Genomic DNA, 17,998 nt, shown 5'->3' with positions numbered 1-17,998 from the left:
AGTTCAACATCCATTCATGATAAAAACTCTCAGCAAAATGGGAATAGAGGGCAAGTACCTCAACATAATAAAGGCCATCTATGAAAAGCCCACAGCCAACATTATATTGAACAGCGAGAAGCTGAAAGCTTTTCCTCTGAGATCGGGAAATAGACAGGGATGTCCACTCTCTCCACTGTTATTTAACATAGTACTGGAGGTCCTAGCCACGGCAATCAGACAAAACAAAAAAATACAAGGAATCCAGATTGGTAAAGAAGAAGTTAAACTGTCACTATTTGAAGATGACATGATACTCTACGTAAAAAACCCTAAAGACTCCACCCTAAAACTACTAGAACTGATATCGGAATACAGCAAAGTTGCAGGATACAAAATCAACACACAGAAATCTGTGGCTTTCCTATACACTAACAATGAACCAACAGAAAGAGAAATCAGGAAAACAACTCCATTCACAATTGCATCAAAAAAAATAAAATATCTAGGAATAAACCTAACCAAAGAAGTGAAAGACATATAGTCTGAAAACTACCAGTCACTCTTAAGAGAAATTAAAGGGAATGCTAACAGATGGAAACGCATCCCATGCTCTCGTGGCTAGGAAGAATTAATATCATCAAAATGGCCATCCTGCCCAAAGCAATATACAGATTTGATGCAATCCCTATGAAACTACCAGCAACATTCTTCAATGAACTGGAACAAATAATTCAAAAATTCATATGGAACCACCAAAGACCCCGAATAGCCAAAGCAATCCTGAGAAAGAAGAATAAAGTAGGGGGGATCTCACTCCCCAACTTCAAGCTCTATTATAAAGCCGTAGTAATCAAGACAATTTGGTACTGGCACAAGAACAGAGCCACAGACCAATGGAACAGACTAGACAATCCAGACATTAACCCAGACATATATGGTCAATTAATATTTGATAAAGGAGCCATGGACATACAATGGCAAAATGACAGTGTCTTCAACAGATGGTGCTGGCAAAACTGGACAGCTACATGTAGGAGAATGAAACTGGACCATTGTCTAACCCCATATACAAAATTAAACTCAAAATGGATCAAAGACCTGAATGTAAGTCACGAAATCATTAAACTCTTGGAAGAAAACATAGGCACAAACCTCTTAGACATAAACATGAGTGACCTCTTCTTGAACATATCTCCCCGGGCAAGGAAAACAACAGCAAAAATGAACAAGTGGGACTATATTAAGCTGAAAAGCTTCTGTACAGCAAAAGACACCATCAATACAACAAAAAGGAACCCTACAGTATGGGAGAATATCTTTGAAAATGACACATCCGATAAAGGCTTGACATCCAGAATATATAAAGAGCTCACACGCCTCAACAAACAAAAAACAAATAACCCAATTAAAAAATGGGCAAAGGAACTGAACAGACGGTTCTCCAAAAAAGAAATACAGATGGCCAACAGACACATGAAAAGATGCTCCACATCACTAATTATCAGAGAAATGCAAATTAAAACTACAATGAGGTATCACCTCACACCAGTAAGGATGGCTGCCATCCAAAAGACAAACAACAACAAATGTTGGTGAGGCTATGGAGAAAGTGGAACCCTCCTACACTACTGGTGGGAATGTAAATTAGTTCAACCATTGTGGAAAGCACTATGGAGGTACACCAAAATGCTCAAAACAGACATACCATTTGACCCAGGAATGGCACTCCTAGGAATTTACCCTAATAATGCATCAATCAGATATGAGAAAGACCAATGCACCCCTATGTTTATCGCAGCACTATTTACAATAGCCAAGAATTGGAAGCAACCTAAATGTCCATTGATAGATGAATGGATAAAGAAGATGTGGCACATATACACAATGGAATACTACTCAGTCATAAGAAAAGGGCAATTTCTACCATTTGCAGCAACATGGATGGAGCTGGAGGGTATTATGCTCAGTGAAACAAGCCAAGCAGAGAAAGAGAAATACCAAATGATCTCACTCATCTGTGGAGTATAAGAAAAAAGGAAAAACTGAAGGAACAAAACAGCAGCAGAATCACAGAACTCAAGAATGGACTAACAGGTACCAAAGGGAAAGGGACTGGGGAGGATGGGTGGGTAGGGATGGATAAGGGGAGGGCGAGAAAAAGGGGGGTATTAAGATTAGTATGCATAGGGGGGTGGGAGAAAGGGGAGGGCTATACAACACAGAGAAGACAAGTAGTGATTCTACAACATTTTGCTATGCTGATGGACAGTGACTGTAAAGGGGTATATAGGGGGGACCTGGTATAGGGGTGAGCCTAGTAAACAAACTATTCGTCATGTAAGTGTAGATTAACGATAAAAAAAAAAAGCAGTTCCTGTGTGGTGACCTCCAATGAGTTCTACACAATGATATAAAGGGCATATAAAAGTGTAGGCAAAGGGTCTGTTTGTGTTTATACAGAGGATCAAAGCCTAATTGGGCTACCCCGAAAATGAACTAAGATACGATATGAAAAAGAACTTCCAACATCTGCACTCTCGGGAAGACTCATGCCAGAAGATGATCATCAAAAAACCCCAACAAAGATCCACGCACTGCTACAGGTGTAGATGCACTCATCCCACCAGTTCCTGGACTTGCCATGGGAATGAAGAAGGAGATATCTAAGCTGGCCTGTGCATACAGTAAAACAACAAATTTGACTGGATCTATATGGTTGGAACTCAACCAAGAATTAGGAGAAGTGCAAATTGTAGCACTCCAAAATCTTATAACTACAGACTATTTACTGTTAAAAGAACATATGGGATGTGAACAGTCCCCAAGAATGGGTTGTTTTAATTTATCTGAATTCTCTCAGACTGTTCAAGTTCAGTTGGACAATATCCACCATATCATAGATAAGTTTTCACAAATGCCTAAGATGCCTAACTGGTTTTCTTGGTTTCACTGGAGATGGCTGGTAATTACAGGTATGCTTTGGTTACATAACTGTACTCCTATTAAGTTAATGTGTGTGTGCAATTTAATTAGTAGTTTAAAACCTATACATGCTGAAGTTACTCTACAAGAAGATATGTCCAAGAAATAATCAATCTTCCCAGGTTTTCTTCTGCCTGCTACTTCTATAGCTTTTCTTCTTCCTTCCCAATTACAACCCTTAAATAGAATTCATGCCACATATCGAATTTACCGAGTATCATAATTCTTCCAAGTGGTAAAGACACCTCAAGACAAATGCTGGGCATAGAAGCCACAGGGCATAAATATGCAAAGAAGTAAAAAGCTAAGCTTTTCAAACAATAAGGCTTCTCTCTCACTTACCAACTTTACATTTCCCTGTATGGCCCTGGAAGATGACTGGTTAGCCAGAGACGGGTAAGATTCCTCAAGGGAGGAACAACCTAAGACAGGCACAGTCGCAGGGGGGCCATCAGGTGAGAAAATGGGGATCAACAGATGAGAGGCTTAGAACGTCCCCCCCCCACCCCGTTCTCAGAGAAATCTCAGATGTTTTATTGCCCGTGTCTAGCTTGGATTAACACATAGTCTACAGGCACACACCTGATCATCTACATTTGCTCTCTTACAACACTAAACTATGTTTTCTATATTTATCTTGTATCTACCTACCACTTCAGCATTTTATTAAAAATAATAATAATAAATGGAGAAATGTGGTATCCACATATAAATCAAGTATAAAAATCAAATGAATATTCATATTTGAACTGACTGTTTATAGTTTATAATGCATGAGCAAAACTGAAAGCTTCTGGGATGACTGCCCTTGTAATGTTCACCATGTAACTTATTCACAAAGTAAGAATTTGTACTCCATGTAAGAACTTGTTCATTATGCTTCAGAAGATTGGAGACTGATGAAAATTAGGCTTGGGTGGATTAATGATTGTGCATTGAGCATTGACCCCCCTATACAGAATTTTATTGTTGTTAACAACCATTTGATCAATAAATATGAGAGATGCCCTCACACATACACACACACAAATATATATATATATATATATATATATATACACACACTTCCAATTGTAAAATAAATAAGTAACCGGGATGTAATGTATAGCATAAGGAATATAGTCAAAATATTGTTAACAACTTGGTATGGTGATAGCTGGTACCTAGAATTATCATGTATATAAATGTTGAATCACTGTGTTGTACACCTGAAACTAATGCAATACTGTGTGTCAACTACCCTTCAATAAAAAATAATTATCTATTAAAATAAAAGGAAAGTTACATTTTATTTTGTTTCATAACCATCTTAAGTTTTATCACTACTGAGTGATATATACCTTAATGGCACATATTACTATGATATGTTTATTTGAGAAAGAAAGTACTATCTCCTGGAAGACTTCCTTTGTCATTTGGTTAATTAAGAACACTTCTTATGAGAGGCCTCTGGATTTCAATTTTAGTATTCAAAGAAAGATTCAGGCTCATACTATTATAAATAAAGACCACAATACTTGCTTTGGTTATTCAGGATTTTTTATTTTTATTTTTTTATTTTGGTATCATTAATCTACAATTACACGAAGGACATTATGTTTACTAGGCTCCCCCCTTCACCAAGTATGCCCCACATCCCCGTTCACAGTCACTGTCCATCAACATAGTAAGATGCTGTAAAATAACTACTTGTCACCAAGTTCACAGTCACTGTCCTTCAACTTAGTAAGATGCTGTAGAATCACTACTTGTCTCCTCTGTGTTGCACAGCCGTTCCCATGTCCCCCAACACTATACATGCTAATCGTAATGCCCCCTTTCTTTTCTTCCCACCCTTATCCCTCCCTTCCCACCCGTCCTCCCCAGCCCCTTTCCCTTTGGTAACTATTAGTCCATTCTTGGGTTCTGTGCTTCTGCTGCTGTTTTGTTCCTTCAGTTTTCTTTTGTTATTATACTCCAAATATGAGTGAGATCATTTGGTAATTGTCTTTCTCCGCCTGGCTTATTTCACTGAGCATAATACAATCTAGCTCCATCCATGTTGTTGTGAATGGTAGGACTTGTTTTTTATTTAGGGCTGCGTAATATTACATTGTGTATATGTACCACTTCTTCTTTATCCAATCATCTACTGATGGACATTTAGGTTGCTTCCATACCTTGGCTACTGTAAATAGTGCTGCGATAAACATAGGGGTGCATCTGTCTTTTTCAAACTGGAGTGCTGCATTCTTAGGGTAAATTCCTAGAAGTGGAAATCCTGGGTCAAATGGTATTTCTATTTTGAGCATTTTGAGGAACCTCCATACTGCTTTCCATAATGGTTGAACTAATTTACATTCCCACCAGCAGTGTAGGAGGGTTCCCCTTTCTCCACAACCTCGTCAACATTTGTTGTTGTTTGTCTTTTGGATGTTAGCCATCCTTACTGGTGTGAGATGATCTCTCATTGTGGTTTTAATTTGCATTTCTATGATGACTAGCGATGTGGAGCATCTTTTCATGTATCTGTTGGCCATCTGAATTTCTTCTTTAGAGAACTGTTTATTCAGTTCCTCTGCCCATTTTTTAATTGGATTATTTGCTTTTTGTTTGTTGAGGTGTGTGAGCTCTTTATATATTTTGGATGTCAACCCTTTATCAGCTCTTTCATTTTTTAATATATTCTCCCAAACTGTAGGATACCTTTTTGTTCTATTGATGGTGTCCTTTGCTGTACATCAACAGAAGCTTTTCAGCTTCATAAAGTCCCATTTGTTCATTTTTGCATTTGTTTCCCTTGCCCGGGGAGATATGTTCAAGAAGAGGTCATTCAGACACTTTTGTCTGAGATATTTTTGCCTATGTTTTTTTCGAAGAGTTTTATGGTTTCATGACTTATATTCAAGTCTTTCATCCATTTCAAATTTACTTTGTGTATGGGGTTAGACAGTGATCCAGTTTCATTCTCTTACATGTAGCTGTCCAGTTTTGCCAGCACCATCTGTTGAAGAGACTGTCATTTCCCCATTGTATGTCCATGGCCCCTTTATCGAATATTAGTTGACCATATATGTTTGGGTTAATGTTTGGAGTCTCTATTCTGTTCCATTGGTCTGTGGCTCTGTTCTTGTGCCATTACCAAATTGTCTTTATTACTGTGGCTTTGTAGTAGAGCTTGAAGTTGGGGAGTGAGATCCCCCCCACTTTATTCTTCCTTCTCAGGATTGCTTTAGCTATTCGGGGTCTTTGGTGTTTCCATATGAATTTTTGAACTATTTGTTCCAGTTCATTGAAGAAAGCTGTTGGTAATTTGATAGGGATTGCATCAAATCTGTATATTGCTTTGGGCAGGATGGCCATTTTGACGATATTAATTCTTCCTAGCCAAGAGCATGGGATGAGTTTCCATTTGTTAGTGACCTCTTTGATTTCTCTTAAGAGTGTCTTATAATTTTCAGGGTATAGGTCTTTCACTTCCTTGGTTAGGTTTATTCCTAGGTATTTTATTCTTTTGATGCAATTGTGAATGGAATTGTCTTCTTGATTTCTCTTTTTATGAGTTTATTGTTACTGTATTGGAAAGCCACAGATTTCTGTGTGTTAATTTTGTATCCTGCAACTTTGCTGAATTCTGATATTAGCTCCAGTAGTTTTGGAGCGGAGTCTTTAGGGTTCTTTATGTACAATATCATATCATCTGCAAATAGTGACAGTTTAACTTCTTCTTTACCAATCTGGATTCCTTGTATTTCTTTGTTTTGTCTAAATGCCGTGGCTAGGACCTCCAGTACTATGTTGAATAACAGTGGGGATATTGGGCATCCCCGTCTTGTTCCTGATCACAGAGGAAAAGCTTTCAGCTTCTCGCTGTTCAATATAATGTTGGCTGTGGGTTTTTCACAGATGGCCTTTATTATGTTGAGGTACTTGCCCTCTATTCCCATTTTGCTGAGAGTTTTTATCATGAATGGATGTTGAACTTTGTCAAATGCTTTTTTAGCATCTATGGAGATGATCATGTGGTTTTTGTCCTTTTTGTTGATGTGGTGGATAATGTTGATAGATTTTCGAATGTTGTACCATCCTTGCATCCCTGGGATAAATCCCACTTGGTCATGGTGTATGATCATTTTGATGTATTTTTGAATTTGGTTTGTTAATATTTTATTGAGTATTTTTGCATCTACGTTCATCAGGGATATTGGTCTGTAGTTTTCTTTTTTGGTGGGATCTTTGCCTGGTTTTGGTATTAGGGTGATGTTGGCTTCATAGAATGAGTTTGGAAGTATTCCCTCCTTTTCTATTTTTTGAAAACTTTAATGAGAATGGGTATTATGTCTTTTCTGTATGTCAGATAAAATTCTGAGGTAAATCCATCTGGCCCGGGGTTTTGTTCTGTGGTAGTTTTTTGATTACTGCTTCAATTTCGTTGCTGGTAATTGGTCTCTTTAGATTTTCTGTTTCTTTCTGCGTCAGTCTTGGAAGGTTATATTTTTCTAGGACGTTGTCCATTTCTCCTAGGTTTCCCGGCTTGTTAGCATATAGGTTTTCATAGTATTCTCTAATAATTCTTTGTATTTCTGTGGGGTCCACCGTGATTTTTCCATTCTCATTTCTGATACTGTTGATTTGTGTTGACTCTCTTTTCCTCTTAATAAGTCTGGCTAGAGGCTTATCTATTTTGTTTATTTTCTCGAAAAACCAGCTCTTGGTTTCATTGATTCTTGCTATTGTTTTATTCTTCTCAATTTTATTTATTTCTTCTCTGATCTTTATTATGTCCCTCCTTCTGCTGACCTTAGGCCTCATTTGTTTTTCTTTTTCCAATTTCGATAATTGTGACATTAGACCATTCATTTGGGATTGTTCTTTCTTCTTTATATATACCTGCATTGCTATATACTTTTCTCTTAAGGCTACTTTTGCTGTATTCCACAGTAGTTGGGGCTTTGTGTTGTTGTTGTCATTTGTTTCCATATATTGCTGGATCTCCATTTTGATTTGGTCATTGATCCATTCATTATTTAGGAGCATGTTGTTAAGCCTCCATGTGTTTGTGAGCCTCTTTACTTTCTTTCTATAGTTTATTTCTAGTTTTATGCCTTTGTGGTCTGAAAAGTTGGTTGGTAGGATTTCAATCTTTTGGAATTTACTGAGGCTCTTTTTGTGTCCTAGTATGTGGTCTATTCTGGAGAATGTTCCATGTGCACTTGAGAAGAATGTGTATCCTGTTGCTTTTGGATGTAGATTTCTGTAGATGTCTATTAGGTTCATCTGTTCTAGTGTGTTGTTCAGTGCCTCTGTGTCCTTACTTATTTTCTGTCTGGTGGATCTGTCCTTTGGAGTGAGTGATGTGTTGAAGTCTCCCAGAATGAATGCATTGCATTCTATTACCTCCTTTAGTTCTGTTAGTATTTTTTTCACATATGTTGGTGTGCCATTGGGTGCATATATATTTATAATGGTTATATCCTCTTGTTGGACTGATCCCTTTATCATTATGTAATGTCCTTCTTTGTCTTTTGTTACTTTCTTTATTTTGATGTCTGTTTTGTCTGATACTAGTATTGCAACACCTGCTTTTTTTTCTCTGTTGTTTGCATGAAATATCTTTTTCCATCCCTTGACTTTAAGTCTGTGCATGTCTTTGGGTTTGAGGTGCATCTCCTGTAAGCAGCATATGGATGGATCTTGCTTTTTTATCCTTTCTGTTACTCTGTGTCTTTTGATTGGTGCATTCAGTCCATTTACATTTAGGGTGATTATTGAAAGGTATGAATTTATTGCCATTGCAGACTTTAAGTTTGTGGTTACCAAAGGTTCAGGGTTAGCTTCTTTACTATCTTACTGTCTAACTTCACTCGCTTCTTGAGCTGTTATAAACATGGTCTCATGATTCTTTATTTCTCTCCCTTCTTATTCCTCCTCCACCCTTCTTCATATGTTGGGTGTTTTGTTCTGTGCTCTTTTTAGGAATGCTCCCATCTAGAGCAGTCCCTGTAAGATGCCCTGTAGAGGTGGTTTGTGGGAGGCAAATTCCCTCAACTTTTGCTTGTCTGGGAATTGTTTAATCCCTCCTTCATATTTAAATGATAATTATGGTGGATACAGTATTCTTGGTTCGAAGCCCTTCTGTTTCATTGCATTAAGTATGTCATGCCATTCTCTTCTGGCCTGTAGGGTTTCTGTTGAGAAGTCTGATGATAGCCTGATGGGTTTTCCTTTGTAGGTGACCTTTTTTTTCTCTCTGGCTGCCTTTAATACTTTGTCCTTGTCTTTGAATTTTGCTATTTTAATTGTTATGTGTCTTGGTGTTGCCCTCCTTGGATCTCTTGTCATGGGAGTTCTGTGTACCTCTGTGGTCTGAGAGGCCATTTCCTCCTCTATTTTGGGGAAGTTTTTGGCAATTATTTCTTCAAAGACACTTTCTATCCCTTTTGCTCTCTTTTCTTCTTCTGGTACTGCTATAATGTGGATATTGTTCCATTTCGATTGGTCACTTAGTTCTCTTAGAATTCTTTCATTCCTGGAGATCCTTTTCTCTCTCTCTGTATCAGCTTCTCTGCATTCCTGTTCTCTGTTTTCTAGTCCATTAATGGTCTCTTGCATCTCGTCCATTCTGTTTTGAAGTCCTTCCAGAGCTTGTTTTATTTCTGTATTCTCCTTCCTTAGTTCTTGCATATTTCTCTGCAAGTCCATCAGCATGGTTATGACTTTTGTTTTGAATTCTTTTTCAGGAAGACTGGTTAAATCTATCTCCCCAGGTCCCTTCTCAGGGGAAGATGTAGCAGATGCCGAAGCTGTCTGGGTTAGTCTTGTCTGGATCAAATTTTTTTTCCTTTTCATGTTGATATGTGCAGTGGATTGCTATTGACGCATGTATCAGCTTTCCACTTGACTCCTGGACTTTCTTTACTGGGACAACTGCGACCCCTTGTGGCTTGTGTTGGGCAATTGCGTGTAGACTGGGTCTTTGTATCTTGCCCGGCTGGTATGGAGGAAGCTCCCTTGCTGAGGGCATAGCCAGCCTCAGGCTGCTAATCTGGTATGGCAGAGCCCCGGAGAGGTAATGGACGGGGGGAGCTGTTTGGCTGTTTACCTTCATGAGGGGTCTCAGAGCTGTTGCCCAGGGGGTTATTGTGCCCGGAGTGCCCTGGAATTTCCACCTGTTGGACTGTGACCTGGGATGTTTCCGTCCAGCTGTGGCATCCCTGTCTCTTTAAGACTTTAAAAAAGCACTCGCTTTTTTTTGTCACAGGGGCATCGGCTTCAGGACCCGCTCAGAGGTCTTGCTGTCCTGCTTCCCTAGTTTCCAGCACCCCACGCATGCACTGTGTCTGTGCTCTGGTCCAGATGGCTAGGGCTGGGTGTTTAGCACTCCTGGGCTCCCTCTCCCTCCCCGCTCCGACTCCTCTCCTCCTGCCGGGAGTTGGGGTGAGGGGCCTCGGGTCCTGCTGGGCTGGGGCTTGTATCTTACCCCTTTCACCATGTGCTGGGCTCTCGCAGGTGTGGATGTAGTCTGGCTATTGTCCTGTGTCTTCTGGTCTCTCTTTTAGGATTAGTTGTATTTGTTGTATTTTCAAAAATATATATGTTTTTGGGAGGAGATTCCCACTGTCCTACTCATGCCACCATCTTGGCTCTGCCTCCTCATTGTTTAGGATTTTCTGTTTCCCCTCTTTGTACCATTAGTGTACTTAGTTTCAGTGTGTAATCATTGTAATGATTTTGTAACATAGCCCTCCAATTTTTTTATGACTTTGTAAAATAGTTCATAAAACACTGTTTTCTGAATTTTAAACATACATAAATGATATAACACAATCTGAGTCTTTCTATACTTAGTTTTCTCCCTTCAAGATTATTTTTTAGGTCAGCTACAGCAAACAAGTGGTTATTCTACCATATTTGCTTTTTCAAAGAAACAACTCTTGGTTTCTTTAATCTATTTTATTGTTTCTTTGTATTCTATCTGATCAATATCAGTAGTTACGCTTACTATTCCCTCTTTTATCTAATGCTTATTTAACTAGCTTTTTTTTAATGCTGAACATGTCTTATATATCACTTTATAATTGTATAATCTCATGTTTAAGTATTTTTCTTGCAAACTTTATATAGCTCAAATTAAGCTTTTGTTTTTACCTGGTGTATCAATTTTATCTTATTTTCATATTCCCAAATTATGTTAGCTTGTTAGTGACAGGTTGGGTTTATGCATATATGCACCAGTAATATACTCACAAAACTTATTGCCTCTCATTCTTTCTTTCTGAATTTCATCTTTTCTTGAATATAAGAAGCCTTTACGCTTTTCAGTAAGGAATAGTAAGTAAATAGTCTTAAGTATCTTTCTTTAGCCCTCACTCTTGAATATGGGATATCATCTTTAAATCTCCAAAGTCACATGAAGCACAAGTTCATTGTGCTGAATTCTCAGTTGAATAACAGGTTCAAAATTGATGGTTTTTCTGTCAGAAGTTGGAATGTGGTATTCTATTGAGTTTGTGCTATATTTGTATCAGAATTGAAAAGGCTAGGAATATTCTTTGAAGAAAGCAAATTTCATTTTCTCTAGTTTTGCTGTTGAGAGTTCTAAATATTATTTCTTTGTGAAATAATTATATAAAATTTTACAATTTTATAATATATATATTTCTTTGTGAAATATTTCTGGATTTTCTCTCACTTCCTTTTTAAATCAGTCTATCACTAGTTTTACAGTTTCACTAGAGTATATTCATCTGTGGATGTGGAGCTATTTGTGCTTTTGGAATCTTCAAATTCAGGTTTTTCATCACTTCTGAAAGACTGAAGCCAATATCCCTTCAAATATTTCCACTTCTTATTTCATCAAGTCTTTTTTTTCTAGAAATCCAATTCAGAATATACTGGGACTTCTTACACTACCATCTATGTCTCATAATTTCTCATATTTCCTTATCTTTAAATCTAGGTGCTATATTACTGAGTAATTTCCTCATATCTATGATCCAACTCATTAATTTTCTCTTCAGCTGTATCTTATCTGCAACTTAATTAATTCACTGTTTTTTACATCAATTCTTGTATTTTTCATTTATAAAAGCTCTGTTCAGTATTTTTTAAATCTTCATGGATCTTTTGCACTTCTCGTTTTTGGAGATTAGACTTATTCCTTTGTATTTTTAACCATTGTAAATACAGTAACTTTTATGTTCTCTTTCTGGCATTCTCTCATCTGAAGATATTGGGGGAGATGTTCTAAGGCCTCTATTACTGTACCTTCAGATTCTATGGTGTATTGTTCCCTTACATGCTTTGCAATTTTTATTGTGAGCTAAAATTTGGTGGTATTAAGGTTTTTGCTACAAAATTTCACAGTGACTTGAGAAATCATTTTTCCAGGCCAATTTTTATGTTGTTTCTCAGTTTTGTAATTTCTCAGTTTATATCATTATTTTGGGAGACACTTAGGTTATACATGAAATATAAACATTAACTTTCAAATCCACACGAAGCACAAGCTATGGTGTAGAGCTCTCAGAAGAGTTGCTTTATATCCCTGTTCTTTTTTCCAAGGCCCAATAGATATAGGCAAGCTTCCTTACTATTTTCTGCTGGTAAATTGCCCTTTCATGGGTTTTTATTAACCTGTATTTTTATATATGACTGTACAATACTGAGAAAGTAATGAAAGAAACCCTCTAATATATATGCTCTGTATGATAGCCACCTTAGCAATTATAAAAACATATTTTTTATTGAGCAACTTTCTTATTTAGCTCTAAAATAGAATCTTCTAGAAAAATGACCATCTTATTTAATGATCATAGAATCTAATAGTGTATTTGTCTTAATGCACCTATCATACTGCTATTGGGATAAACAATTAGAAAGAAGACATTTATAAGACAAAATGTTGTAATCTTAAATAATTTACCCTAATCCACGAATCATAAGTTTCTCTTCTTCTTTGCCCATTCTTACACTCAGCAGAGAACGAATCTGACCAAGAGATGCCAGCAGGTTAATGGTATCTTCCACGGAGACACCATTTATAGTGTAAGTCTTTGGCAGAGCCCGAACCAGACCTCCAATGCCATCATACTGTCGATGGAGCAGCACAAACATGGCCCTCACCAGCTCAGGGTCTTCAATGACAGATTCTTGAGCCCATCGGACCATGGTCTCAGAAATCAACTGCTGAAGAGTGGCTGCAGAGTCATAATGGATATTTTTTTAAAAGGGAAGTAATACGAGAAGACAAATTAGTTGGGCATTACAGTAGCTATCTCATAATCCCAAACTATATCTATATTTGTATCAGAATTGAAAAGGCTAGGAATATTCTTTGAAGAAAACAAATTTAACTTAAAAGGATATATATGTGTGTGTGTATGTATAAATAAAGGTAAGTTATGGATATGCAAAGATAAAAATACAAACTTCCCTCACAAACTATTCTTATAACTGAAGAATTCAAACTGTTTCAAAATTTCAGCCACTTTTTCAAACCTATTGTTGACAATCCATAGAGTAATTGATGTGGGTTATCCTATTACATTTACGTCTATTTTATTTGTTCCATTATATTCCTACCAGAAGATATGACATCATATATCCTTGTAAAGTTCAGTCATGGGCATTCAAGGAGTTCTCTGTTTACCCAACTGTCTCCTCATTTGTGTCATTTGCAATAGTGATTTTATGTAATTATATTTTTACTTCAGTTTGGATCCCTACTACAACCTAAAATGCCTTTGAAAGGATCTGATTGTAAAGTTGTATTAACGTGAAAAGTTAACCCAAATATGAAAGGTTACTTGCCATGTAATGGGCATTGTATTATATATAAAAGCAACAGAACTTTAAAATATCTTAAAATATAAGATAATAAAATTATCAAAGCTCAGTAGGGCTGATGTGACCAATTAATATATAATGAATACTTAACTCCTATCACAATACACTGGCTGGATTTCCAAAGGAACTGTTTAACTGCTTTTATTTATACATTATTTATGGAAAAACAAAAACCACCAATTTTAACCAAATACAAACTGAAGATAAAATGCAACTATACTTCCACATTCTCAAAACCCTACTGTCATTTTTAATAGGTCAAAATCATATACCTGATGATAATAAAAATTGATTTATAAGAAACCTTGAATCCTTTACTTTGAAGAAGATATGACTCAAATTTGGTTGTGATACTGAAAATAAACTGTATGGATAAAGGGTTTCTACTGTGAGTGAAAAAAACAACAAAAAATTTTTGCAAGTTGATTTTTTTCTTTCAATAAAAGTTGTAAATAAACCAGCACTGCATCTAAAAATGAATGGAGCAAGGTAATAAGTAAACTCCATCTCACAGAACTACTTTTTGAACCTCCCCTGGATGAGTGTGCCGTGTCTGAGATTCTTTGCCCCAGTGTTCATTTTTGGACTCACAGAATATCAGCCATTACTGTTCAGTTAAATAAGATAAGGATGAAGTAGAAATGCATAACAGTTAAGAAAATATTTTAGAAACAAAATATAGTTACTGAAAAATACCTCTTTAAACTTAAAGAAAAGGTTTGATTTGAGGTATGAAAATTTGGAAATGACTAGCATAATATTTAGATATGAAAGCTAAATTACCCTCTCTACTTTCCCTTGATAGTTTCTGATCCAATACTTATATTTTCAGTTTCCTTAGGGAGCCCATTCACCCTTATAATACTGCTATCTCTCAATCTGTTCCTAGAAATATTGTTTCACACTGCTGTCTACTTCTGGTGGCTATGGGCATTTACTTAGGAATCTGATTCTAGGAAATTTCAATTTTAATTTTCTCACTGGCTCATCCAGTATGACTGACTATTAGTCCAAAGGATGGACAGATGTTAGCATTTGAATCGCACTGCCAGTGCCCATTCATGCTGCTTACAGGACTTCTTGGAGTCTCTTGCAACTGGTTTCTCAGCTTGTTTCTTCTTAAGGTATGTCACCTTTTCTACCAGGGATAGAAGGCGCCCTCTGATTGTTAAATCACTGTTTCCATCCAGTGACCCATCTTCATCCAACTCAATTCCTAGGATGAAAAAAGCAAAGAGAAAGAAGAAAAGAAGAAAAAAAAATTAGGTTTTTTTTACAGTTTTAATAACTTTTAATTAGATTTGGGGGAAAAAATCCTCAGGCTTTGCATCTTTTTCCACTTATAATTTAAAGCAATGCTGCCATGGCTAAAACATCTGACATTGAGCTATACACTCTCACCCACTGGCACTCACAGGTAAAATTTGCTAATTTGCCTCTTTTCCTCTGGTCCTGTTGGCTCAGGCCTATTAGCAGCCAAGGAAAAATTTAAAAGCAAACAGGGAACAGAAAGACTCTCTTAGAAATCAAGATCAATTCTGTAACTTGGGCTGATCCTTAGGCATCCCTGAATTTAGGCATTGTCTGCCTAGACCTATAGTTCTCTGCCCTGTCTAAAAACCTCTCTGGACTTTTATCCTCCTCACTTGTTTCCCAAAATTACAGTGGTATTTTAATAAGAGATACAGAGAATAGGCATATTAGGTATTAGGGAATGTTTTATGTCTAAAGTAATCATATCATCATTTCAGAATATTCCTTTAGGGAGTGGTTCTTCATTCATAAACTGAATTACTATGTAAGGTGGTGCTTTTGTTTTCTTCATTAAAGTAAAATTAAAAAGACTACTGGTGCTATGCTATATATATATATATCACTTAGGAAATAGCTAATTCATTTTCTTTCATTAGAACTCAGTGCTTTACCCATACCACTGCAGAAAGAGAGAAGGAACCACACATCAAGAAGATTGATTTACTTCTATTTTAAAAGTTCTTAGAAAGAAGGGAAGGGGAAATTCCCTTAATAGATTTGGGCTACTGACCCATAACTTAAAGCAGGATTTCCTGAGGTATTAATTTCAAAGACCTATGCTGGATTTCCTAGGCCAGTCCTAAAAAGTGGCCCCACACCAGTTTAAGTACAATTGCCTTGTGATCACATGTCTTTAGAATAAATCAACCTAATATTAATCTTCCTGCCAAAAGCACTTGGTTACATGTCTCCATTCCTTTCCCTGCAACTAAGGACAAGAGGCAAAAGACAAAGAACTTCGCTCTTCTGCTGTTCTTACTGCCTTTCTGATCTCTATACTATTTTTTTTTTTTTTTTATTGAAGGGTAGTTGACAACAGTATTGCATTACATTAGTTTCAGGTGTACAACAAAGTGATTCAACATTTATATACATGATAATTCTAGGTACCAGGTATCACCATACCAAGTTGTTACAATATTTTGACTATATTCCTCATGCTATACATTACATCCCGGTTACTTATTTATTTTACAATTGGAAGTGTGTTTATATATATATATATATTTTTTGTGAGGGCATCTCTCAAATTTATTGATCAAATAGTTGTTAACCACAATAAATTTCTGTATAGGGGGGTCAATACTCAATGCACAATCATAAATCCACCCCAAGCCTAATTTTCGTCAGTCTCCAATCTTCTGATGCATAACGAACAAATTCTTACATGGAGTACAAATTCTTACATAGTGAATAAGTTACATGGTGAACAGTGCAAGGGCAGTCATCACAGAAGCTTTCGGTTTTGTTAATGCATTATGAACTATACACAGTCAGTTCAAATATGAATATTCATTTGATTTTTAAACTTGATTTATATGTGGATACCACATTTCTCTATTATTATTTTTAATAAAATGCTGAAGTGGTAGGTAGATACGAGATAAAGGTAGAAAACAGAGTTTAGTGTTGTAGGAGAGCAAATGTAGATGATCAGGTGTGTGCCTGTAGACGATGTGTTAATCCGAGCTAGACGAGGGCAATAAACATCCATGTATGCAGAAGATTTCTCTCAGAACATGAGGGGGGAGGTTCTAAGCCTCACCTCTGCTGCTCCCCATTTTCTCACCAGATGGCCCCCTGCGACTGTGCCTGTCTTAGGTTGTTCCTCCCTTGAGGAATCTTACCCATCTCTGACTCACCAGTCATCTTCCGGGGCCATACAGGGAAATGTGAAGTTGGTAAGTGAGAGAGAAGCCTTATTGATTGAAAAGGATAGCTTTTTACTTCTTTGCATATTTATGCCCTGTGGCTTCTATGCCCAGCATTTGTCTTGAGATGTCTTTACCACTTGGAAGAATTATGATACTCGGTAAATTCGACATGTGGCACGAGTTCTATTTAAAGGTTGTGATTAGGTAGGAAGAAGAAAAGCTATAGAAGTAGCAGGCAGAAGGAAACCTGGGAAGATTGATTATTTCTTGGACATATCTTCTTGTAGAGTAACTTCAGCATGGATAGGTTTTAAACTACTAATTAAATTGTGCACACACATTAACATAATAGGAATATAGTTACCTAACCAAAGCATACCTGTAATTACCAGCCATCTCCAGTGAAACCAAGAAAACCAGTTAGGCACCTTAGGCATTTGTGAAAACTTATCTATGATATGGTGGATATTGTCCGACTGAACTTAAACAGTCTGAGAGAATTCAGATAAACTAGAACAACCCATTCCAGGGGACTGTTCATATCCCATATGTTCTTTTAACGATAAATAGTCTGTGGTTGTAAGATTTTGGACTGCTACAATTTGCACTTCTCCTAATTCTTGGTTGAGTTCCAACAGTATAGATCCAGTCCAATTTTTGTTTTACTGTATGCACAGGCCAGCTTAGATATCTCCTTCTTCATTCCCATGGCAAGTCCAGGAACTGGTGGGATGAGTGCATCTACACCTGTGACAGTGCGTGGATCTTTGTTGGAGTTTTTTTTTTTTACTGATCATCTTCTGTCATGAGTCTTCCCGAGAGTGCTGATGTTGGAAGTTCTTTTTCATGTCGTATCTTAGTTCATTTTCGGGGTAGCCAAATTAGGCTTTGATCCTCTGTATAAACACAAACAGACCCTTTGCCTACACTTTTATATGCCCTTTATATCATTGTGTAGAACTCATTAGAGGTCACCAAATAGGAACTGTTTTTTTTTTTAATCATTAATCTACACTTAC

General features: G+C 36.9%; 1 protein-coding gene across 1 annotated transcript in view; it reads right to left on the bottom strand.

Moving 5' to 3' along the window:
- Positions 1-17,998, bottom strand: part of RYR2 (ryanodine receptor 2) — a 961,351-nt gene that overhangs the window by 210,181 nt on the left and 733,172 nt on the right. Inside the window, exons 40-41 of the mRNA XM_057505755.1 lie at positions 14,864-15,007; positions 12,869-13,142 (exon numbers count right to left, since the gene is read on the bottom strand). Coding sequence (XP_057361738.1) covers positions 12,869-13,142; positions 14,864-15,007 — 418 coding nt within the window. The remainder of the gene's footprint in view (positions 1-12,868; positions 13,143-14,863; positions 15,008-17,998) is intronic.

The sequence above is a fragment of the Manis pentadactyla genome, chromosome 8 (genome assembly GCF_030020395.1).
Source record: "Manis pentadactyla isolate mManPen7 chromosome 8, mManPen7.hap1, whole genome shotgun sequence".
NCBI lineage: Eukaryota > Metazoa > Chordata > Mammalia > Pholidota > Manidae > Manis > Manis pentadactyla.
This window is presented reverse-complemented; position numbering and strand designations above follow the sequence as displayed.